We start from the raw sequence: 23,186 nt of genomic DNA on the forward strand, positions 1-23,186 counted from the left end.
GCGCACTGTTTCCCCAACCGGCCCTGACTCCGGCCTCCACCATGGAGCACAGGCCACTCGGCCACGGCCCACCTGGAGGCTGTGTCCTGACACACCCCCTTCTCCAGCGTCCCTCCAGCGCCTGGCTGCTGAGGGCTCCCCGTCGCCCCGGGACAGGGAGCCGGCCCCACTCGGAGCGCGCACGTGCTGGGCGCCCGCAACAGTGACGGCGTAATCCCTGCGCTCAGGAGCTGACGTTCCAGGTGGGGAGACAATATGACACACAAATCACACCTCCATCAGTTCCACGGAGATCACAGCCCACACCGGGGCCTCCTGCATAAGACAGCTGCGGACACTGACAAGCATAAATGAAAAATGGAACAGTGAAGTGACAGTGGATGGGCGGGGGCATGGCTGAGACAGGATGTAGGGGCTTGGGGGCAGTAAGTACCTTTGAAGAGGCGACTACATTTAAGCTGAGACCTGAAGTACGAGCAGCCAGAGTGGCTGGAGCCTGTGCAAAACTTAAGGTCGAAAAGAGCTTGGTGAGCAGCAACCAGGGGCCCAGGGGAGGGAGTGGTCGCAGCTGAGCTCAGAGCATTGAGCAGGGGCTGGAGTGTGCAGGACTCAGCAGGGGGTGGTACAGGTCTGGATTTTACCCTCAGGGCAATGAGAAGTCACTAGTGCCAGAAAGCTAATGGCCAAACCTTACTAGAGACTAGAGGCTGATGCACGGAAGTCGTGCAAGAGTAGGCCTTCCTTTCCCAGCTTCGGCACCAGCTTCCCTGTCAGCCCCGGCTTTGATCGGAAGGACATCCGGTCTAATTAGCATATTACACTTTTATTATTATAGATTTTCAATGTAATCTTTCAAGGGGCAGATGAGAGAAGAAGTTTTCCAAATCAAGGGCATGAGCCAAGTACAGTCAGGAGGTGAGAGGGTCTGGGGGAGACAATGCTAGCATCTCTTCTTGCTCAAAACCCAAACCCTGACATGCCTCACCAAGCAGCTCTCCTACTGACCGGCACCAAGTCATCTACGCGGGCTTGTTCCCACCACACCCAGCTGCCCCCGCAGGCTCCTGAGATACCATCTCAGACTCCCCAGCACCTGACTAGGCCGGACGCGCCCGCCTTTCAGACACCTCCATCCGTTCCTCAGAGATCACAACCCCCACGGGGCCGCCTGATCAGACAACACCCCGATGTCTCAACGTGTGCCATCCCAGCCGAACACCGGAGACGTGACTGACAAGAAATTCAAGCCAGAAGAATTCTCTCGTCATAGAACTTAATTTGATATTCCGAGATAGGTCACTGCTCTGGGTTAATGAAATGCCTTTGAAATGTGTCCAATATTGCTCTCTCATGGTTTATGATAGGGACGGAACTGGGACCAGGGGCCAAGCTGGTAGTGTAAATGGGAGCTGTGAGCTGGTGGAAGGAGTGGTGGGAATCGTGGAGTACTGGGGGTCACATGGCATATCCAAAGGGCACTGTGGCCTGGCCGGTGTGGCTCAGTGGTTGATCATCAACCCATGAACCAGGAGGTCACAGTTCAATTCCCAGTCAGGGCACATGCCAGGGTTTCAGGCTCAATCCCCATCAGGGGGCGTGCGGGAGGCAGCCGATCAATGATTCTCTGTTATCATTGATGTTTCTCTCCTTCTCCCATCCTCTCTTTGAAATAAATAAAAACATTTTTTAAAAACCCACAAGTAAGTAAAGGGTACTGTCGCTGTTCACCTGGCCACTCGTTGCTCAGAGTTGGGAGATTTCAGATTTCTTGAGACACAGGAAACCTAGATTTGAGGGTAAAATCTCATGATTTTTAAATGTTGGCAACTGATTCAAATTTAAAAAAAGAAACAATACTAGGTAAGCCACACAAAACATTTATTTCCTTTTCTTTTGACACAATCTCAAATTTACAGAGAAATTATGAGGACAATTCAAAGAACTTTTTATTCCTGAACCATTTGGGCATAAGTTGCTGACACAACGCCCCAATATTTTACGTGCTTCTCCTGACCGGATGTCTCTGCTCCAGATCCTCTCAGTGGACAGACTTGCACTCATGTGTGCACCGCACACGCACACTCACATCTACATGCAGTATTTGTTTCTAGAGTCATCGACCTACTAAGTATGTTGGAAACCATGAGCCCACCAAATAGATCCAGTTTCCATCTAAGCCACCGGGTTAATTCTAGCTTTTCTCCCTTTCCGTGTTAATAACTCCCTCCTCTGACCGTGGGAAGCTGGTATTCCCACTGATTTTAACCTGTTCATTTATCGGCCAATCCCCAGTGCGTAAGGATTGTTCTCGATGCTGCCCTCTCAACAAGACTCCCCTTACACCGATCGCGGGCTCTGACCCCCGCCCAGGCTGCCTGTCCACGAGGACGCCTTCCTCGCTCACATGAGCTCTGGCCACTCAACCTAGGTCACCTTCACCGCACTCCCACCCCACTTGGGCCAGGACTCCCTCTGTGGACCAGCACGTACCCCGTCACCCACTGCTGATGCTGAGACCCACCTAGTGGGTTTGGGGTTGAAACTTTCTTGCTTGTTTGCTTTTTCTGTTAACCCTCACCCCAGGCTATTTTTTGCATTGATTTTTAGAGAGAGTGGAAGGGAGGGAGGAAAAGAGAGGGGGGAAATCAATGTGAGAGAGAAACATCGATGTGAGAGACACATGGATTGGTTTCTTGCTGAACGTGCTCCAACTGGGGCCAGGGTGGAACCTGCAGCCCAAGCACGTGCCCTGACCAGGACTCCAACCTGACCCTTCCATGTGTGGGCCGGTGCTCCAGCCACTTAGACACAGGGGTGGGGCTGTATTGAATTTTTCAGTTGTTCAAGAGTAGAAAGGAAGGCAGGGAAGGGGAGGGGAGGGGAGGGAAGGGAAGGGAAGGGAGAGGAGAGAGAAACACAAACCTTTGGGAAGCTGGCTTTAGCTACAGGCCATCAGGTCCTACCTTTAGTTCCCTGTAGTGAGGCAGACATTCACACATTCAACTCATCTTTTTTAAAAAAAATATTTGTATTGATTCCAGAGAAGAAGGGAAAGGGAGAGAGAGAAACATCAATGATGACAGAGAATCATCGATGGGCTGCCTCCTGCACGCCCCACACTGGGGATCGAGCCCGCAACCCGGGCACATGCCCTTGACTGGAATCGAACCCGGGACCCTTCAGTCCGCAGGCCGACACTCTATCCACTGAGCCCAACGGGCTCGGGCTCAACCAGTGTTTGTGGAGTGTTTACTCGGGACCACGGAGGACGAAGGGTCAGACGAGAACTAATGTTCGGGGAAATACTGCCCGGCCCGGCCCAGGAGCCGCCGCAGGTCTGTGGGCTGTTGCGCCATCACTTGCTCCATCGGGGACAGGCCCCTCCGATGCAGGACCCGCTGGGCCGGTTGGAACTGACTCGGGGTGAGGCGTTCACCCACCAAGTTGCGTCATTTCCCTGACCCAGCTCCACCCGCTGTTGCAGCTTCTTCCCGAACTGAATCATCAAACCCTGTGCGCTCGGCCTCTCCCAGCCGGTCCCAGAAGCGGACAGACAAGGCCAGGCCACGGTCCTGCCGCAGGCCTCCTCCGCGAGAGCCTCCGTCCACATGCAGAGCAATAACACCGCAGGCGGCGCCACTGAGCCCTGGCGGGGAAGCCAGCCTCCACTCCCCGCTCCCGCTCCCGGGGAGCTTCCCGTGGCTGCAGTCCCGAGGGCGGCAGGCCCGATGGCAACCCGCGGACCGCTGTGCTCTCGGCTCCGGCTCCGAGGCCAGGAGCCCAAGTCGGCTTCCCTGGGGCGGAACCGGGGTGTCCGCAGGGCCGCTCACCGGGAAGCTCGGGAAAACCCGATGCTCTTCCCACTCGGGTGACCCGGTGCTCCCGGCTTGTGGCCACATCCCTCCCGAGTCTGCCCGCCCTCAGGGGCCTTCTCCTCTGTGTGTGCATCGCCCCAGGAGGCTCCTAGAAGGACGCTGGCCTGGCCTCGGGGGCTGCCCCGGGGAACACAGCACAATCTCTCATCTCAAGATCCTTTCCTCGACCACACCTGCCAAGACCCCTTTTCCAAAGGCCACCTGGGAGGCTCCAGGGACAGGGCCTGCTCCATCTGTGGCCACTACTCGCCCCCACGCTGCCCCTCTCCCAGCCTCCGAGGTCTCAGCGGTGAGAAGGGGCTGGTGGTGATGGTAATGGCCCGGCCGCTGAGGGTCTCAGTGCATGTGAGCCAGGCAGCTGGCACGCGGGCCGGCAGGCAGCCCTGGATGAGTGGGGTGGTGATTCTGAATCGATTTCCTGAGTTATTTCTACCCAGTACTGGCAACGGTGGGGTAACCGATCCCAATGATGTCACCTCTCCCAGGGCCAGGTTTTCAGAGGATCGCAGGCGCCCAGTGGGCTCTGTGGAGCCAGCTGCCCTGGGTGGGCAGCACGTGCCAGCCCACCTGGCTGTTCCCCAGGCCCGTCTGCTTCTCCTCCCTGGTTAGCGACCAGGCGACTGCGCCATAGGCCGTCCCGGGGACGGGAGCCGCCGCTACCGCTAAACACGTGACCTTTTTCTCAGTTCCTGGATGAAAATGGTGTTCGGACATGGAAGCAACACGGAGTGGAGCCAAGAGAGAAACACCACTTCCTCCGCGTACCCACATGGGCAGCCAAACCCAGCTGCCACTGACAGTCACAGCCAGCTCCCCTGCTTATTACGTCGGAGAACATGAAAGTCAAAGGTGCCCGGCCGGTGTGGCTCAGTGGTTGAGCATTGGCCTAGGAACCAGGAGGTCACGGTTCGATTCCCCGTCAGGGCACGTGCCCAGGCTGCAGGCTCCATCCCCAGTGTGGGGTGTGCAGGAGGCAGCCAATCAATGGTTCTCTCTCATCATTGATGCTTCTCTCCCTCTCCCTTCTCTCTAAAATCAATAAAAACGTTTTAAAAATATTAAATGTTGAAAGATGGCTTTCTTTATTGCATACGGTTCGAAGTCACTTCCCAGACTGCGAGGCCGCGGGGCGCACAGATGGCGCTCCGCCAAGGAGCTCGCAGGCCCCGCGTCATTTCTCTACTTTTTCTTTTCACTTACTGACAGAGAGAGCTTTGTTGTTCCCATGTTGATGCCTCATGGGTTGATTCCTGACTGGAGACCGAACCTACAACCTTGGCGTATCGGGAGGACGCTCTAACCTACGGAGCCACCGGCCAGGGCAGGCCCGGTGTTGTTAACGGGGATGAATCGTGTACAGAATCGGAGCATCCAAACCTAGTACAGGCCGAGGCTTCACCACTGAGCCACACCGGTTAGGGCATGGATGCTCATTTTTAAAAGCCATTGCTTTAGGGCAGTGGTCGGCAAACTGCGGCCCCTTGAGTGTGGCTCTTCCACAAAATACCACGTGCGCGTGTGCACGTACAGTGCAATTGAAACTTCGTGGCCACACTCAAGGGGCCAAAGAGCCGCATGGGGCTCGCGAGCCACAGTTTGCCGACCACTGCTTTAGGGGGATAAGGACACATATGTAATACCTTAATCAATAAAGGAAAATAAAAAAGCCATTGCTTTAACTCAGCAATGAATACTATGGAGGAAAAACAGTGTGTCCTGAGGTCAGGCGACCTGACCTACCCAGAGGAGATCATGGAGGGCTTCTCAATGGAGGGGGCATTTACACCAAGGCCTGAAGGATGAAGAGCTAGAGGGGAAAGAGCCTTCCAGGCAGAGGGAACAGTATGGGGAAACACTGGCCATGAGAGTTAAAGAGAAGGCCAGTGTGGTAGGCGAGGTTGACCAGGCGTCCAGTGGCTGGCTCACCGGGTGGGCTTTGTGCGGAGGGAAATGGGAGGCTGAGGAGGGCTCAGGGTCAAGCAGAGAAGGGAGCTGCTTTGACACCATCGCCCAGTCACCTTGAACTTGGGAGCTTAGGAAGTGGAGGCGCTCTGCCATCCAGGGACGGCCAGGGGTGTTCGTGTCCAGGAAAGTCATGGGAAATGCAGAGAGAGAGAGAGAGAGAGAGAGAGAGAGAGGAACATCGAGGTGAGAGGCTCCATGCCTTATCTGTGGACTGTACCCATATAGGTGCCTTCTTTCTCAGGCTGGCCTTGGAAAAGAATGTGAATCCCCTAGAGCAGTGGTTCTCCACCTTCCTAACGCCGCGACCCTTTAATACAGGTCCTCATATGGTGACCCCCAACCATAAAATTATTTTCGTTGCTACTTCATAACTGTCATTTTGCTACTCTTATGAATCGTAATGTAAATATCTGATATGCAGGATGTATTTAGGTGACCCCTGTGAAAGGGTCGTTTGACCCCCAAAGGGGTCATGAACCACAGGTTGGGAACCACTGCCCTAAAGAGTTAGTGCCATTCCGTCAGATAAATGTGCTCCAGCCGGTGGAAGTAGGTTGAGCTACCTGAGGGCTCTGAACCGAAGGTTCTAGAACAGAATTCCACGTTCCAGCTTCCTCTGCAGACAGGTGCTGGCTGTTAGGATGAGGTCTGATGGGCCACCGGCTTACAGAAGAGGCGCCCATGGGGTGGAGGGGAGGCCCCGCCACAGCGGGAAGCCACAGCCGGGAGCGGGCAGGCTCACGGTGCAGGTTTCTTTCCGGACAATGGCCTCCCGGTTGGGAGGGAGGAGGTGCGTGCCATTGGCCAGGGGTGCTCGGAGGGGTGCCATGGCCTCCAGGTGGAAAAAAAAAAGTGAAACTAAAAAAAAGTGAAACTAAACTACAAGTTCATTGTGAGCAGGGCGCGTCCCCTCCAGCCCCCCCCCCCCCCCCCACCGTGGTAGGTGGAATGATGGCGTCCAAAGATGCCCATGTCCCAGCCCCGAACCTGTGACTACGATGCCTCACATGGCGAAAGGGACTTGCAGATATGGTGAAGGTCCAAAAGCCTGAGATGGGGCAGGTACCCCGAACCGCCCTCCCCGCCCCCCCCCCCCCCCCCCCCCGGCCTGAACCCTTAAATGTGGAGAAGCCGTCCCAGCTGGCCCAAAGGGAGGGGCCTGGGGAAGCGTGAGCAGAGGAGGAAGCCAGGCGATGACTTTAATGAGGGCGGGGGGATGTGGCAGAATCTAGAAGCCCCAAAGGCAGAGACCCCTTCTCCCTAGCCCCCCCGCCCAAAGGAACGCAGCCCTGCTGACACCCCCAGCCTCACCCTGTGAGACCCGAGGGAGCAGGATGTCAGTCACGGCGGAAACTGGTGCGGAGCACGAGGGAACGCTCTGTGCCACCTTGGCAGTGTTTTCTGTAAATCTAAGCGCTACCCTGAAATTAAAGCTTTCTTTAAAAATACAGATGCCCAGGCCCCGTCCCTGACCATTTAAATTAGAACCTCTGTCTCAGGGGTCAGCGTGGGACTTCAGAATTCTCTCTCGGTGACTCAGCCCTGCCGCAGTGACAGCCACTTTCTAAGGACACAAGTAACAGTGACCTTCGCAAACTTAAAAATCCGGAGAAAAATAAAAATGAAAACCCCCCTCTTCCTGTCCCCTAGTGAAGCCCGCTGTGTTTTGGTGAATGGCCTTTCACATTTCCCCCCATGAGATACCTACATTTATTACTATCCCTGTCGTTGTTACTGTTAAAACACGAAACCGGGGCTCTGAGAGGCAGCCCCATCGCCCCAGGGCCTTTGAGCTCACCTGCCTCCTGCATCTTTTGTCTTCAGGGAGGATGCGAGCCCCGCCCAGGGGAGAAGCCGGAGTGGCTGGTGTTGAAAGGCTCAAACCCAGCAGACAGGTGTGCCTTGGCAATGCCGCCTGCTGATGAGTGGGCCCGGCAGGCCTCCAGCTGTCACAGGCAGCTAAAGAGGAGCCACCTGTGTCCCCCCACTCCTGCTTCCTCTCCCACGCTAGGACACCAGACACAAGCCAAGCCCCTCACAGCTGGCCTGCTGGTTCCCTCTAGGGTTCCCTCTCAGCCCCCTGGGGCCATCGTCTTCACCTGTCACTAAATATTGAATACTGCGGAACTCTCGGTGTGGCCCCGTTGGTCCCCACCTGGCGCCTCTTTTAAGAGCGACACCTGCAAGCCACACACCCTGGAAAGGCAGGACGAGGAGAGCCGCCAGTTCCGCAGTTGGGGTGTCACCCTGGCTCTCCTAGTCCTGGCAGTGCGACCTCAGGAGAGCTGCCTGGCCTCTCGGGATCTCATTTGCAAAACGAAGGGCAGGAAACTCACAGTTTGGAAGAAGGTTTATTTATTTAAAATGTATTTAATTTGAGAGAGAGAGAGAGAGAGAAAGAGAGAGAGGAACATCAATTTGTTGTTCCTCTTATTTATGCGTCTGTTGGTTGATTCTTTTTTTTTTTTAATATATTTTCTATTGATTTTTTACAGAGAGGAAGGGAGAGAGATAGAGAGTTAGAAACATCGATGAGAGAGAAACATCGATCAGCTGCCTCCTGCACATCTCCTACTGGGGATGTGCCCGCAACCCAGGTACATGCTCTTGACCGGAATCGAACCCGGGACCCTTCAATCCGCAGGCCGACGCTCTATCCACTGAGCCAAACCGGTTTCGGCTGTTGGTTGATTCTTATCTGAGCCCTGAATGGGGATCCGCCCTGCAACCTCGGTGTGCGGGGAGGACCTTCTAACCCCTGAGCTACCCGGCCAGGGTACACACTGCAGCCAGGAAATCAGAGAAGTTAATAAGGGCCTGGAGACGCTAAAGGGAGAAACAATGGAGAGAATGGGAAAATGAAGAAATTTGTGGATATTTTTCATTATCTTTTAAATGGAATAAATAATACGCATAGCACAGGTGAGTCATAAAATATACTAACAGAATGAACACCCTTGAACCGACAACCAATCTAAGACAGTAGAAAGTTACCATAACACGGGGAAGGAAGGGGGGACAGATATAATACCTTCAACAATAAAGAATTATTAAAAAAAGGAAGGAAGGCCCTGGCTGGTTTGGCTCAGTGGACAAAAGCGTTGGCCTGCGGACGGAAGGGCCCCAGGTTCGATTCTGGCCAAGGGCACATGCCTAGGTTGCGGGCTCAATCCCCAGTGGGGGGCGTGCCGGAGGCTGCCGATCAATGATTCTCTCTCATCATTGATGTTTCTATCTCTCTCTCCCTCTCCCTTCCTCTCTGAAATCAATAAAAATATTTTTTTAACATTTTTTGCAATATTTGCTATACTTATTTTTTTAAAAAAATACATTTTATTGATTTTTTTACAGAGAGGAAGGGAGAGGGATAGAGAGCCAGAAACATCGATGAGAGAGAAACATCGATCAGCTGCCTCCTGCACGCCCCCTACTGGGGATGTGCCCGCAACCCAGGTACATGCCGTTGACCGGAATCGAACCTGGGACCTTTCAGTCCGCAGGCCGACGCTCTATCCGCTGAGCCAAACCGGTTCTGACCAATAAAAATATTTTTAAAAAAGAAAGAAAGTTACCATAACAGGTCCATTTACACCAGGAGCCGCACCTGGAATGCACGGGGAGCTTAGGCGACCACTATCCCTCAGAGCGCCTGATGGGATTTGCCTGGAGTTTGGTGTGGGTATTTGGATTTTTGGGTTTTTTTAGGGCACCTGCATTTGTTGTTCTTATTCATCCTCACCCGAGGATATTTTTTCCATTGCATTTTAGAGAGAGTGGGAGGGAGAGGGAGAGACAGAGAGAAACATCAATGTGAGAGAGACACAGCGATTCGTTGCCTCCCGCACATGCCCCGACCAGGGGGAGGATGGAGCCTGCAACTGAGGTACGTGCCCTTGACAGAATCGAACCCGGGACCCTTCTGAAGGTCCGTGGGCTGCCGCTCTATCCACTGAGCAAACCGGCCGGGGCTGGGGCATCTGCCTTTCTAAGACCTCCCAGGGCATCCGAGTGCAGTCAGGTCTGAGAACCGCTGGCAGCCAGGGCCTAGCTTATATCCGCCTCCCTTCGTACCCCGTCTCCCCACCCTCCCCTTGGTCTCCCCAGGTCACCACCCTCCTTCCTCCCCGTTCCCAGGACCAGCGACGCTTGCGATGACCTCCCGCCCGCCACGAGGCGGCGCCAGAGAAAAACGCGGCCTCCGGGAGGCCGGACGGCGCCGGGGCCGCTTGGCCCTCGCGGGGCTCCGTCGCGGCGCGGCGTCCGAGCAACGAGCGGGGAAACGGCTGCTGGGCTGCGCGGCCGGAGGGTGGCGGCGGGTCGGCTGGGCCTGCGGGCGCTCGGACGCGGGGACTCCCCGGGAACGGCGGGCGCGGAGAAACGTGAGTCGGAGCGTGGGCTCGGCCGGGAGCCGGCGTGGGGTCGGACCCGCCGTGGCCGAGCGCGCGGCCTCGCGCCGGGGGCAACCCCGCGGGCACCCGGGACGCGAGCGCGGGGCGCCCCGAGACCGGCATCCGCGCTCCCTGCTCCCGCCGCGCTCGGGGCCCTTTGGTCACGTGTGTGTGGTGAGGCCGAGAGAGGGTGCGGCCGGCTGGGGGGCAGCCCGGCTGGTGGTGGCCGATCCGGACCCGCAACCTCGCTTCTTGGCGCCCGGAGCTCGCGCAGCCAAGGCGAGGTAGGAAGCGTGGAAGCCCGCCCGCCTGCGGCCGGGGATGAGCCCAGGCGGATGGGGATGAGCCCAGACGGACGGGGATGAGCCCAGGGAGACGGGGATGAGCCCAGGGAGACGGGGATGAGCCCAGGGAGACGGGGATGAGCCCAGACGGACGGGGATGAGCCCAGGGAGATGGGGATGAGCACAGGGAGATGGGGATGAGCCCGGGGAGATGGGGATGAGCCCGGGGAGATGGGGATGAGCCCAGGGAGATGGCGATGAGCCCAGGGAGACGGGGATGAGCCCAGGGAGACGGGGATGAGCCCAGACGGACGGGGATGAGCCCAGGGAGATGGGGATGAGCACAGGGAGATGGGGATGAGCACAGGGAGGTGGGGATGAGCCCGGGGAGATGGGGATGAGCCCGGGGAGATGGGGATGAGCACGGGGAGATGGGGATGAGCCCGGGGAGATGGGGATGAGCCCAGGGAGACGGGGATGAGCCCAGGGAGACGGGGATGAGCCCAGGGAGACGGGGATGAGCCCAGGAAGACGGGGATGAGCCCAGATGGACGGGGATGAGCCCAGGGAGACGGGGATGAGCCCTGATGGACGGGGATGAGCCCAGACGGACAGGGATGAGCCCAGGGAGATGGGGATGAGTCCAGCTGCAGCGGCTCCCCGAGTCCGAGGGTGGCTTACTCCGAGGACGGGCCTTAAGCACAGTCCTGGCCTGGGGCGGCCGCGGGGCCAGGGAAGGTGTCCGAGTGAGACTGCCTCCCAGGCTCCCTGTGGGTCCCCAGGCTGCTCTGTGACCCTCTCTACGGGTTGCAGTGTCTCCATCAGTGCGATGAGGGGTCTGCCCTCCGTGAGAACCCAGAATACTTCCAGGTGTGACACCTGGGCCAGGCCCCTCCCCAGGGCGAGGAAGCCAGGGCTGCTGGTCCCAGCGGGCAGCCTCTTGCAGGCTGGAGCCTGGGCCCTGGTCTCAGACCCACAGGACTTAGTCCTTCTGCTTCCCAGTTCTTTTATTTCCTCTCCCTTGCTTTGTGATCTTGGGAAGTCACTTTATCTCTTCGAACTTAAGTTCCCTCCCTGCCAGTAATGGGTGGCAGTGATGAAAAAGGCCGTATATACCGCGAGCTTGGCACATAGACGTGTCCTGTAAGTGACCGCTGCAGTGCTTGTCCGTCTGCAGTGCCCTTGGGGACGTTTGTACCACAGCCGGGTGCAGTTCAGGCTTATTTAAGTCTGGGGTTTGCAGCCCTGAGGGCAGATCATTTAAACACTGCTGATGCCGGGGCCTCCATGAAGACTGGATTTAATAGGTCTGGAGTGGGGCTGGGCTCCATCTCGAGATTCCCGTGTGCAGCCAAAGAGTGAGGACCCCTCACTGAGGGATGAGGCCAACCTCGAGAGGGTTCCTGGGCTGGCAGCAAGCTCATCTCCCTGCCCTGCTGTTCCCAGATGGCACTCCCCACGCTGCCCCCCTCCTGGTGCAGCGGGAGACTCCTGGACCAGCAGGTAGCACGGCAGCGCCACCGAGAGCAGGAGGCCCGGCTTCGGCAGCAGTGGGATGAGAACAGCCGCTACTTCAGGATATCCAACGCCTGCAGCTCCAAACAGGCGGAATGGAGCTCCCAGGCCTCCTACCAGCGGAGGTAACTGGCCACCGAGATCGGACGGAGGTGGGCGGCCACGTGCTGGTCAGGGGATGTCGTCTTAAGAACCTGGCGGAATATGGCTCGGTCTCATGTTTTCTCCAGGGAGTCGCTGGACAGCACAGATTGCCTGCCTGGCGATTTTTTCCAGCTGGAAATTGGAAAAAAGATAATCAGTGAAGCAATACATTTGCACTGAAAGAAACAAAATGATAAGAAATGTGTGTGGAGCCCGGCTGGTGTGGCTCAGTGGTTGAGCATCGACCTGTGAACCAGGAGGTCACAGGCTCGATGCCCAGGAGGGGTTGTGCAGGAGGCAGCTTATTGGTGATTCTCTCTCATCATTGATGTTTCTCTCTCCCTCTCCCTTCCTTTCTGAAATCAATAAGAAATGTATAAAAATGTTTAAAAAAGGAAAAGAAATTTATGTAGAATCTGGAAGTCACCTTGTAACCCCACGTCCCCAGCCTGATTGCATATCCTCCCATACTTTTCCCCATTTGTGTTTGTGTATAAATATATACACACACATGCACCTTATTTGTATAAAAATACTAGAGGCCCAGTGCACGGATTTGTGCGGGGGGGGGAGGGGGGGAGCTCGTCCTGGCCTGCGGGGAGCCCTCCTCTCCGGGTCCTGGTGCAGGTGAAGCAGATTCAGGGCCGACAGTGCCCCAGCAGCAACCTCACCCATGGCTGATTCCGCATGAATCAGGCTCCCTCCTCTGCTGTTTGGAGTGTCTGCCCCCTGGTGGTCATTGTGCGTCATAGGTGAACGGTGGGACAGTCGCTTAGGCTTTTATAGAGAGAGAGAGATGTAAAAATACGGAAGTTAAAAGCAGAGGCTTCAGAGTCCGACAGGCCTAGATAGAAATCCTGACTGTGTCTCCTGCCTGAGTGAGCCTCCGTTTCCGTCAGTGAAGGGGGCTGAAGCTCTGTAGGATGTATGTGATGGACAGCGTGGTTTTATGGTAACTGCTCAAGTAACATTCGCTAGTTCTGTTACCGTGTGCACATGTAAGCACATTACACGTTTTCTTATTGCAAGTACAGGGTTCTGTTCCGCACCTCAGCCTCTTTATCCAGGTCGCCGTGGCCCACATGGCTGACTCTGGTGGCTCCTTCTCACCCAGCATGCACGCCTATCAGCGCGAGAAGATGAAGGAGGAGAAGAGGAGGCAGCTGGCGGCCAGGCGGGAGAGACTCCAGCAGCTGCTGCTCGAGGAGCAGGACCTGCTGGCCAGAGAACTGGAGGAGCTGAGGCTGAGCATGAACTTGAGGGAAAAAAGAATTCGGGAGCAGCACAGGACTCTCAAGTCAGCCCGGGAAGAGCAAAGGAAGCTGGTACGTTCTCACGCCCTCGGCAGCATCCCAGCCGTCGGGGCTGCGCCCGCGGGTCACCCTGGCCGGTGACGGACGCGATGGCCATACCTTCAGAGCCAGCAGGGAAGCGCTGCCTCTCAGCTGTTTTCCACGGGGGTGTTTTGCATGAGTCGTCCTTGTTCCCCGTGGCCCTTGAAATCATCCCATCTTAGCTCCTTTTCTTTATTCCAGTTCTGTGGCCCCACGAGGCCTGGGACTGGTGTATTTTCCAACGTAGCTGAGTGGCAGGTGAGCCGGGCGGGTTTAGCTGCTGTGTCGTGGGCAGCAGACCTGCAGCGTCTAGGCCCCACACGTGCCGTCCGGCCTGGCGCCCTCCGTCACCGCCGCCAGAGGCTTTGTCAGCGCCGTCTGGTTCGGCTCAGGTCTGGCTCCCGGACCCGTGGGTGCCAGGCGGGGGCTCTGAGGGCGGTGCAGTGACAGCTGGCTCCCAGGGTGGGTTTTCCGAAACGTGCGTGGATCTGCAAAGCCACCCCAGGCTCCCTCTGTGTTTCCTTGGCAGATTGCTGAGCAGCTTTTGTATGAACACTGGAAAAAGAACAACCCCGCACTCCGAGAGGTGAGAACCGGGCACCCTAAGGGGCCGACATCGCCTGTCCCGGCTGGTTTTAGATTGCATCTTGCACCGGGTGGAGGCAGGAGGGAGCACTCCAGCCCTGAGAGGAGCACCAGCAGATCTGGTTCCTTGGTGATTTAACCACTGTCATTGCCCATTTGGTGTGATGTCCACCTGTGCAGCGAGAGGCGGCCCCCCACTCCTCCTGGGGGAGCCAGTGGGCAGCTTGGTACAGTGCAGGGTGCGGGCATTAGGACAGTGCCCCAGCTCAGTGGAGCTCAGACAGGCGTCCCAGCGGAGCCGCTGGTGGAGGCGTTAGAAGGACATGGGTGCTAACTTGCGGGTGCAGAGATGAAGAGAGGACCTTCTGGATTGAGGCACCTGCTTCGTGGGTCCTCCAAAGCCATTTGCTCCGAAAAGCTTATTCAGAACATTTAGTTGCAAATGTCCATATTTGTAAGTTGAGAAAGAAAATTTAAATTTTTATGAACAATTTCCCACATAACGCTTTTGGACAGAGTACTGTATGCAATTCATTTTCTGATCCGAAAGACCCTTTAAACACGACTCTCTTACTAACCACGCAGACGTGTTGCTCTGCTGGAGCTGGCCACGTGCATCCACAGCTGCGGCTGTCAGAGGCGCGCGGGAGGCGGGGCTGCGCTGGGCCCTCAGCCGCTCCTGCTGCCCCGAGCCCGGGGCTTGAGACCAAGCAGGGGGCCTTTGAGAGGGTGTTTCCATTTCAGTGTCTGCTGGCCTGCTCCTGCTGAACCCCAGGGAACTGGGAGGAAAGTTGCTGTTACTTTGTTCCAACTCCTGAAATTGGTTTAGAACCCGGGCCCTTTGGTTTTCTTTCTTTTGAAAAACAAAAAAAATTTTTTTATTGATTTCAGAGAGAAAGGGAGAGGGAGAGAGATAGAAACATCAATGATGAGAGAGAATCATTTATCAGCTGCCTCCTGCAACCTGGGCATGTGCCCCGACCAGGAATCGAACCGTGACCTCCTGGTTCACAGGTCGACGCTCAACCACTGAGCCACGCCGGCCGGGCTGGTTTTCTAGGTGACCTGCTTTGGGGTCATCCTGTGCTCCCTCCCCAGACACCTGGGCCACGCTTGCGTCCTCACAAAAGAAGTCACGGTCACGTGTCAGTGCAGGCCCACGCTCCCAGGGAACATCTGCTGGGTGACCCCGAGAGGAAATGAATCATCTCCTTCTTATCCTCAGATTGAGTCGGACCTTCACAAGAAGCACGTGACAAGCTCTTGGGAAACACAGAAAGAAGAAAAAAAGCAGGTGTGGGCTCGGACTCGGGAAACGTCCCACGGGCGATAGTGGAGACTCCCTGTGTCTCAGGGTATTTGTGGAGCCCTCCCGCGGTGCCCGCACTGCGCCGCGTGCTCCCAGCCTCGTCTCTCGGAAGCGGCCGTCAGTCCACAGCTCCCGTGAGCACGAGCGCAGGGTCACTCCGCGGCGAGTGGCCGCTCAGGTGGGCGCGTGTTACAGAGACTGATCTCGATTCACTTGGCCCCACGTAGCAAGAAGCCGTGGAGGAGGAAGAGAACAAACGGTTTGAAAATGAGTATGAGACGGCCCGCAGGGAAGCGCTGGGACGGATGAAAGCAGAAGAGGAGAGGAGGCAGTTGGAGGATAAACGCCAGGCGGAGGCGCTGCTGCAGCAGATGGAGGAGCTGAAGGTGCAGGAGATGGAGGTGAGGGCACGGCCGCGCCCATGGGGCCTCCTGTCAGTGCTTGTGACAAATGGGCATTTCATGGCTGCTGTGAAGAGCATCCTGGGGAGGCGATTCTCAGAAATGCAGCAACGCGGCTGGCATCTGCGGTTGTCCCTGCTCCTGCGTCGTGCTGTGTGCCACATCCTAGAATGTCAGCCGTGTGGAGATGGCACGTGGCTCCCCCTGGCCAGCAGGCTTTGGACTCAAGGCACAAACCATGATGGTCTTTGGTCTGAAGGCTATTTTGAGAAAGATGTGCAGTTTCCCTGAGGGGGTGGGACCTTCCCACTCAGAGCAGGGAAGCCCCCCGTCCCAGGCCTGAATGAATGGAGAACTAGATCTTGGCGCTCACGACTTATTCTGGGTGCCAAGCTGGGCTGGGTGCTAGAGGTACAGCCGTGAGCAAGCCCCACAGACCTGGCCTCACGGCAGGGGCGTGTCAGGTGAAGGGGCAGATGGTGAGCCACAGTGAGGCGTGGGCAGTACAAGGTCCCGGGGAGCACAGAGCAGGGGCTCCTTGTCCACAGGGTTGGCAACGGCTCTTGTAAGAAATGGCTCATCTGAGTTGGGTGAGTGAGTGAGCTGAGCTGCAGCAAGGGGCTCAGCGGTGGGAGGGGCGTGATCGCCAGGCGGCAGGCCAGCCTGTTGCCTAGTCTGCTGGGAACGGAGATGAGGAGTGAAGGGAGCTGAGTCTCCTGACCTGGGGTTGCTGTCACTGTAACCACAGGCCACCAAACTGAGGAAGGAGCGGGAGAACCTGCTGAAGCAGCGGTGGGAGCTGGAGCGGCTGGCGGAAGAGAGGAAGCAGATGGCAGCCCTCCGGCAGAAGGCGGAGCTGGGGTGCGTGGAGCGGCTCCGCCCTCAGAGCCTCTCTCTCTCTCTCTCTCTCTCTCTCTCTCTCTCTCTCTCTCTCTCTCTCTCTCTCTGTGTCTCTGAAACAGGAAGGGTGCACCCTGTAGTGAGTAGCTGTCTAACTTCTGTCTAATTCTTGATAAGACATTGATGAAGGGAACCAATATGTTCTTCCTTTTTAGACGTTTTTTGAGACATCAGTATAACGTGCAACTCAACAGACGCGCACAGCAGATCCAGGAGGAGCTGGTGAGTGGAGAGACGGCCTGGCGTCCTCACCTCTGAGAGCCATGTTTCCATTGCTCAGTGAGAAGTGAAACGCAGAGTGAGACCCCGGCCCACCCCTGCCGTCCCCGCCCTCCGCAGCGGGCTCTGCTGGCACGTGCCCTGTGGGTGTTTACACACCAGCACACGCAGGGAGGTGGTGGTTTCTAAAAAACGCACCCGAAGCCGCGGCTGTTTGCCTGAGGGTAACGCTCCCACTTTGGGATCCGTCTGCTTAGGTCGAGCTTGTTCTGTTTCCCAGCTGCTCAGTGTCCTGTCTCCCTGCCTGCGTGTCCTCCTCCTCCCTGGCAGCGCCCTCCGGGGCAGCGCCCTCCGGCTTCCCCCCGAGGCGCCTTTCCCGGCTCCAGGCCCCCGGATTCCTCGTTCCTTCACACCCTTCCGCCATGTACCTAACAGCTGGCCCTACCCGGGTGTTTGCATTTCCGGCTTTCCCCTCTTACGTGACGGCGGCAGTGAACTTTTGTGCATAAACCTCGGCATGTGTGCGTCTGGAGTCTGTGTTCTTAGAAGTGGGCTTGCTGTCAAACTGTCTGCAAAGGCTGAGCTAGCAGATGTGTCTGAGGGCAGGGACCTGCGGGTGGCGGCAGAGGGCTCTCCCTTGAGGCAGAGAACAGCTCCTGGGCCTCCGAGGTGCCGTTTCAACCATCCCAGCCTCTTCCGCCTCCACGTGGAGAGCATCTGGCAGCATCACGAGCGTCTGCACAGGAGAGGGGCTCCGCCAGCGCCCACAGTCCTTCCTCCTCCTTCCCCTCCTCCCTCCAGGAGGCGGACAAGCGCATCCTGCAGGCCCTCCTGGAGGAGGAGGAGGAGGCCCAGCGGGAGCACTCGGCGCGGCGGGAGCAGGCCCGGGCGGACGTGGCGTGGATGCAGCAGGCCCTGGAGCAGCAGCTGCAGCGGGAGCGGGAGCAGGAGGCGGAGCTGCAGGTGCTGCTGAGGTGAGGCAGCTGTGGGCGCGCCTGCCTCTCTGTCCCGGGGTCCCAGCAGGTCTCCCCGGGGGCCTGTTCCTGAAACGCCCGTCCTGGGGACTGCCCGTAGCTCCTGAGGAGCGGCTTTGTTAGGACCTGGCTTGTGCGGGTGTTTCCTTTCGGTCACGATGAAGATCCTTAGGGTTAAAGTAAGGCCCTGCTCATCTGAAGTCTTAGCATTTGAAAGGAAATGGTCCTCATGCTGGAGCTGGTGCTGCTGGGGCTGTACAGATGGGTCTGGGTCCTAACAGTGAGCCCAGCAGATTGAAACAAACAGCAGGCAGCATTCCTTGAGCACGTGTGTGCAGATGCCCCGCCCAGTGCAGGTCCGCGGGCCCTGAGATGCGAGGAAGTCCCTCGTTTGCACCGTTTGCACCGGCGGGCGAGCTGGCCAGGACCCCGGGAGCACGGCCACAGCTCAGGCACCGGCAGCTTCATTCGCCTCGGTGTAGAAGTGGCCCAGGTGCAAGTCATCAGAGAGCCTTTTAGAAAGAGGTGGAGCATTAAAAAAAGGTCACTCCAAGGTCTTGCTGGTAGGGACACTCCGTGAGGAGAGGTTTATTTGAGGCTGGCCCACAGCTGTGCCGCCCGGGGCCTCGGAGCCCTGCTTGTCCGTCCGCCATCGGTGGGCGTGAGGAGCTGCTGCCATGGTCTTGTTTCCCCAGGGAGGAAGCCAAGGAGATGTGGGAAAAGAGAGAGGCCGAGTGGGCCCGCGAGAGGAGCGCACGGGACAGGCTGATGGCCGAGGTAATCCCGCTGTGAGGGTGTGGCTGGCGGTGCCGGGCTGGTGTGGGAATTAGGGACTGAGCCTGCCAGATATTTTGGGGACAGGGTCCTCTCTGGCCATTAAAGAATGTAATATACGCTTGTTAGAAATACTTCAGTGCAGAAAATCACCCAGACCCCTGCCGTCTACACCGCCACTGTTCCTGCTTCCTTCCACACTCTGTCTCGACACAACATGTTTACCTACATATCTCTTCTTATGCTGTGTGATCTGATTCTTACATGCTATTACATCTTCTTTGTAAATACCATTTTTCAATTTTAATTGTTTTTTTTAACATATTTTTTTATTGGTTTCAGATAGGAAGGAAGAGGGAGGGAAGGAGAGAGAGATAGAAACATCAATGATGAGAGAGAATCATTGATTGGCTGCTTCCTGCACACCCCGTATTGGGGATCAAGCCCACAACCCAGGCATGTGCCCTTGACCAGAATCGAACCCGGGATCCTTCAGTCTGCAGATTGATGCTCTATCCACTGAGCCAAATCGGCTAGGGCTGTAAATATCATTTTGATGGCTGCATAGTATATCATCACATGGGTATACCATAGTTTGTTTTTCCATTCCCCTTGGTGAGTTTCCATTCTTTGTCTAATTTTGAGCCATTATAGGAAACACTGCAGTAAACATCTTCGTGTGTGAAGCTTGTCCGTACCTAGCATTGTTTTTTGTGGGTGTATAATCAAAAGTGGACTAAAGAATGTGTTTTATTTGCCAGCATTTAAATAATGTGTATAAGACACACAGCAGCTAAAAGGAAATCTTTTGGGGGAAAGTCTTCATTTCCCTGTGCTGAGTTACCTTAAAGTGGTTTATAGGGGGAACTTGAATCGGTTCTCTTGTCTGGCTTGCCTTCATCTGGCGAGTTTAGGCTCAGGCTGGGTCTCGGCACAGGTGCAGCCAGCTGCCCACAGCTTGCAGAACAGGTGTCTGCTAAGAGGCAACCCAAAACCTCCCTTTCCTTTCTGCGGAGGCCAGGTCCTGACAGGGAGACAACAACAAATACAAGAAAAGATTGAACAAAACCGACGGGCGCAAGAGGAATCCTTAAGACACAGGGAGCAACTTATTCAGAACCTGGAGGAGGCAAGAGAGTCAGCTCGTCGAGAGAAAGAGGAGAGTGAGGAACTGAAATCCGCCAGGAAACAGGAGCTGGAAGCCCAGGTGGGCCCCTCACGGCGGGAGCAGCCTCCGCGAGGGGATGAGCACTGCGGCCACAGGGCCTGCGTGGCCTGCATGGTGGGCCCTGCGTGGTGGTGGCACAGGATTCAGGCCCACTTTCATGTCTCCTGCTGACTGCAGCTCACGCTCCACTAGGTTCCTCGCCGGTGGAGCGCGTCTGTCATTACTGCCCCGTCTCATTCCTGTCCCACCTGCAACCCTGTTGCTCACTGGGCCACAAGCCTCCACTCAGTTCAGTAGCTGATAGGTAACAAAATAACCCCCCAAAGACGTGGCCGCGTCCAGAGCTTCCTACCAGGCGCGCACTGCCACGCACACGACGCCTCTGCACCACATGCCCCGCCCGCTGTGGGCACGTCCCTCCCTCTCACCTGCTGACTCCAGCGGGGGTAGGTCCACAGCTTCCCTGCTGATCGGAGGCAGGCTCTGCCCCGCGGGCCTGGCCTCCGGTGACTTACTCCGTGTGTCCAGGTGGCAGAGCGCCAGCGGCAGGCCTGGGAAGCGGACCAGCAGGAGGCGGAGGAGGAGGAGGAGGCGAGGCAGGCGGAGCAGCTCACCAGTGCCCTGCTGCAGCAGGAGGCAAAGATGATGGCCAAGCAGGGATACCGGCCCAAGGTGGGGAGCCTGCGGGGACGGCCTGGCCCCTGCTCTCCAGCCTGTGCACACGCTGTGCGCGGCTCTGCTCCCAGCAGCTGGGACACCCTTGCTCTCCTCTGTGTGTTTCCTTTTCGCCACAGTAGGTCACCTTGACGGGGTCTGTTTCTCTATGGGGTCTGTTTCGGTCTTTGGTGCGGCCTCAGACAGCCCTGGAGGTGATTTTGCTTTGGCTCCTGTCGTTGCAGCCCAAGGAGGGAGGTCCCGACTGCTAAGCTGTGTCCTGGGACCCTGTTTGGGGACAAATAGCAATCTTGGGAGAGTGTTGGCCACAGCTGGTGAGAGGAGAAGGCTGTGGTTCTGGACCCTAACTATGCAGATGTCAGAACCCCGCCCCCTCGTCGGTCCTCCCCCCCTCTCCCCCTTTCCCTGCCACTCCAGGACTGAGTGACCCCGCCCCCTCGTCGGTCCTCCCCCCCTCTCCCCCTTTCCCTGACACTCCAGGACTGAGTGACCCCGCCCCCTCTCCCCCTTTCCCTGCCACTCCAGGACTGAGTGACCCCGCCCCCTCTCGGTCCTCCCCCCCTCTCCCCCTTTCCCTGACACTCCAGGACTGAGTGACCCCGCCCCCTCTCGGTCCTCCCCTCCCCTCCCCCTTTCCCTGCCACTCCAGGACTGAGTGACCCCTGCTCTGAGGGAGCTCGCTGAGGCCAGCAGGCCGTCACCGCTGCCCCTCCTTTATCAGGGACCCAGGCGCTCTGAGCGCTGCAAGGCAGGCCGGCTCCTTAGAAGCCGATGAAACCATCAGCAGGTACTGCACCTGCTACAGGATGTTAATGTCCTCACCGGCTGGGCTCTTGAGATGCAGGGGACAGCGTTTTAAACTTGGTGACCATGGGCCAGTGAGAGTCTCAGGGTCAGGGTGTCACAGAGCACACCTGAAAATGTACTCAGGGCTGGTACTTTAAAACGAGCCAGCAAGGCCTCATCTGTGGTCTGGGGTCAGTGCTGCTTTGGCTGTGGCAGCAGCTATTATATCGTGCTTGTAGCTTTTACTTGAAATGGATTAATTCCCATTGCTTCAGAGAACGCTGATCTAATTTCAGGGTTTCTTTCTGTTTTCAGCCTTATGGGCATCCCAGAATTGCTTGGAACTGACTTCCTTGCCACTGGAAGCACAGAGCTGAGGTGCGAAGGCCTTTGATATGCAGCAGCAGATGGTGTGACAACGTCCTGTTCTAGTGTTGGGGTCACTGGCAATAGCTCAGCGAGCCTGTGCAGGTCCAGGTTACGTGGGTCAAGGGCTGGACAGACTAACACCGGCAGGAGGCCTTCCCTCCTTTCCGAGTCAAAAAAGGGGCTAGGTTCACACGCTGACCGTGCTGTCACGGCCTGTGCTGTTCATGAGGAATGCAAGGCTGTAAGTCCAGGCGGAGTTCCAAGTTGTGTCCATGGCAGGATCCAGGTTCTGCTGTCTCACCCTTAATTGTCAGCCTCCAATGACGCCCCCAGCCAGAGATCTGAGGGAAGGCTCTTAATGTTTAAATTGCCATTTAAATGTGTTCTATTGAAGACAAGCGTGTGGGGTATTAGTGTAGTGGTCCCAGAAGGGTCCCGTCTTGTTTTCTGAAGAGAAGAACTGTGAACCCTGAGACCGTCTGGTGTGGTCCAGGGGTGCCTTCCGGAACGGGGACGAGAAAAGAGTCTTTGGGAAGCATTTTGGTGGAATTTCCAATGCACACTGTGTGGTGGGAGGGGAGTGATCTGTCACTGAGCCTCAAGGTCGCTTGCATGGCTCGCCTTGTGATGTGACACTGTGGACCTTTGGTGTCTTAGGAAGGGGTTTATGTGCCAGAGGAAGGGGAGGCATTGACCTGAGGAAATGAGATCAGACTCAGACTCAGCCACATGACATCAGTGTGACATAGTTCTAGATTAATCTCCACAGATAGCTGCAAGAAGTTCCTGGCAGCACATTTTTATGACTTGCATTTTTTTCGTGTCTTTCGGTCAAGTTTCAGTTTTTGTTATATTGCGTTCAAGAATCCCTATCAGTAAATTATAGCTAATGACTGTTCCACATTATTAAAACCAGAGTTTATTTAAAAATCCTGAGTGGGAGGGCTGCATTGCCTTTCACTCCCATTGTGCTACAAAACAAATGAAGCTGCAAACGGCATCTTTAATCTGTTTCTCATTTTGTCTTGAGTTTCTTTGGATATGATCCCCTGACACCACTTTCCATGCAGGCTCATTTATTCCCATTTCAGATGTCCTTCATTGTGAAATAAAGTTGGTTTGACGGCATCGCTTCCAGGCTCTTACTGTTGCTTTATTAATTGCTGCAAAGTGGTTGTGTAGAATGATAGATTTTTACTTATTTCATCCACCACTGCAGGTTTGGACAGAATATTCTCTAGGACTGTTCACTTATTCTAGGTTATGCTCATTTTCCTGGTAAGTTGGTGTTGCCTCCCCTCTCCACAGGGAAATAGCAGTCGTATTGTCTGAGCTCTAGCACAGAACTGATATGGGTGGTCCTGTGTTCTATTCCAGTCAAGGGCACATGCCCGGGTTGCGGGCTTGATCCCCAGTGGGGGGTGTGCAAGAGGCAGCCAATAATTCTCTCATCATTGATGTTTCTATCTCTCCCTCTTCCTCTCTGAAATCAATAAAAATTTATTAAAAAATATGTTTCCA

At 56.3% G+C, this 23,186-nt stretch overlaps 1 protein-coding gene across 2 annotated transcripts; it reads left to right on the forward strand.

Annotated features, from left to right (window-relative positions):
- Nucleotides 1-10,027: 10,027 nt before the first annotated feature.
- Nucleotides 10,028-22,803, forward strand: TCHP (trichoplein keratin filament binding). Of its 2 annotated transcripts, XM_081113959.1 has the most exons (14): nucleotides 10,092-10,219; nucleotides 11,959-12,152; nucleotides 13,286-13,496; nucleotides 13,707-13,763; nucleotides 14,035-14,091; nucleotides 15,316-15,384; nucleotides 15,627-15,800; nucleotides 16,549-16,661; nucleotides 16,856-16,922; nucleotides 17,721-17,893; nucleotides 18,589-18,670; nucleotides 19,689-19,874; nucleotides 20,364-20,507; nucleotides 21,612-22,803. In XM_081113959.1, exons 2-14 carry the CDS (start codon nucleotides 11,959-11,961, stop codon nucleotides 21,642-21,644), a joined length of 1,560 nt encoding a protein of 519 aa, XP_080970085.1. In that variant the 5' UTR covers nucleotides 10,092-10,219; the 3' UTR covers nucleotides 21,645-22,803. The 2 variants fall into 2 exon arrangements, with proteins under 2 accessions (XP_080970086.1, XP_080970085.1); XM_081113960.1 differs by lacking the exon at nucleotides 13,707-13,763 and having other exon boundaries at nucleotides 10,028-10,219.
- The last annotated feature ends 383 nt before the right edge of the window (nucleotides 22,804-23,186 follow it).

The sequence above is a fragment of the Myotis nattereri genome, assembly GCF_964212035.1.
Source record: "Myotis nattereri genome assembly, chromosome: 19".
Lineage (NCBI taxonomy): Eukaryota > Metazoa > Chordata > Mammalia > Chiroptera > Vespertilionidae > Myotis > Myotis nattereri.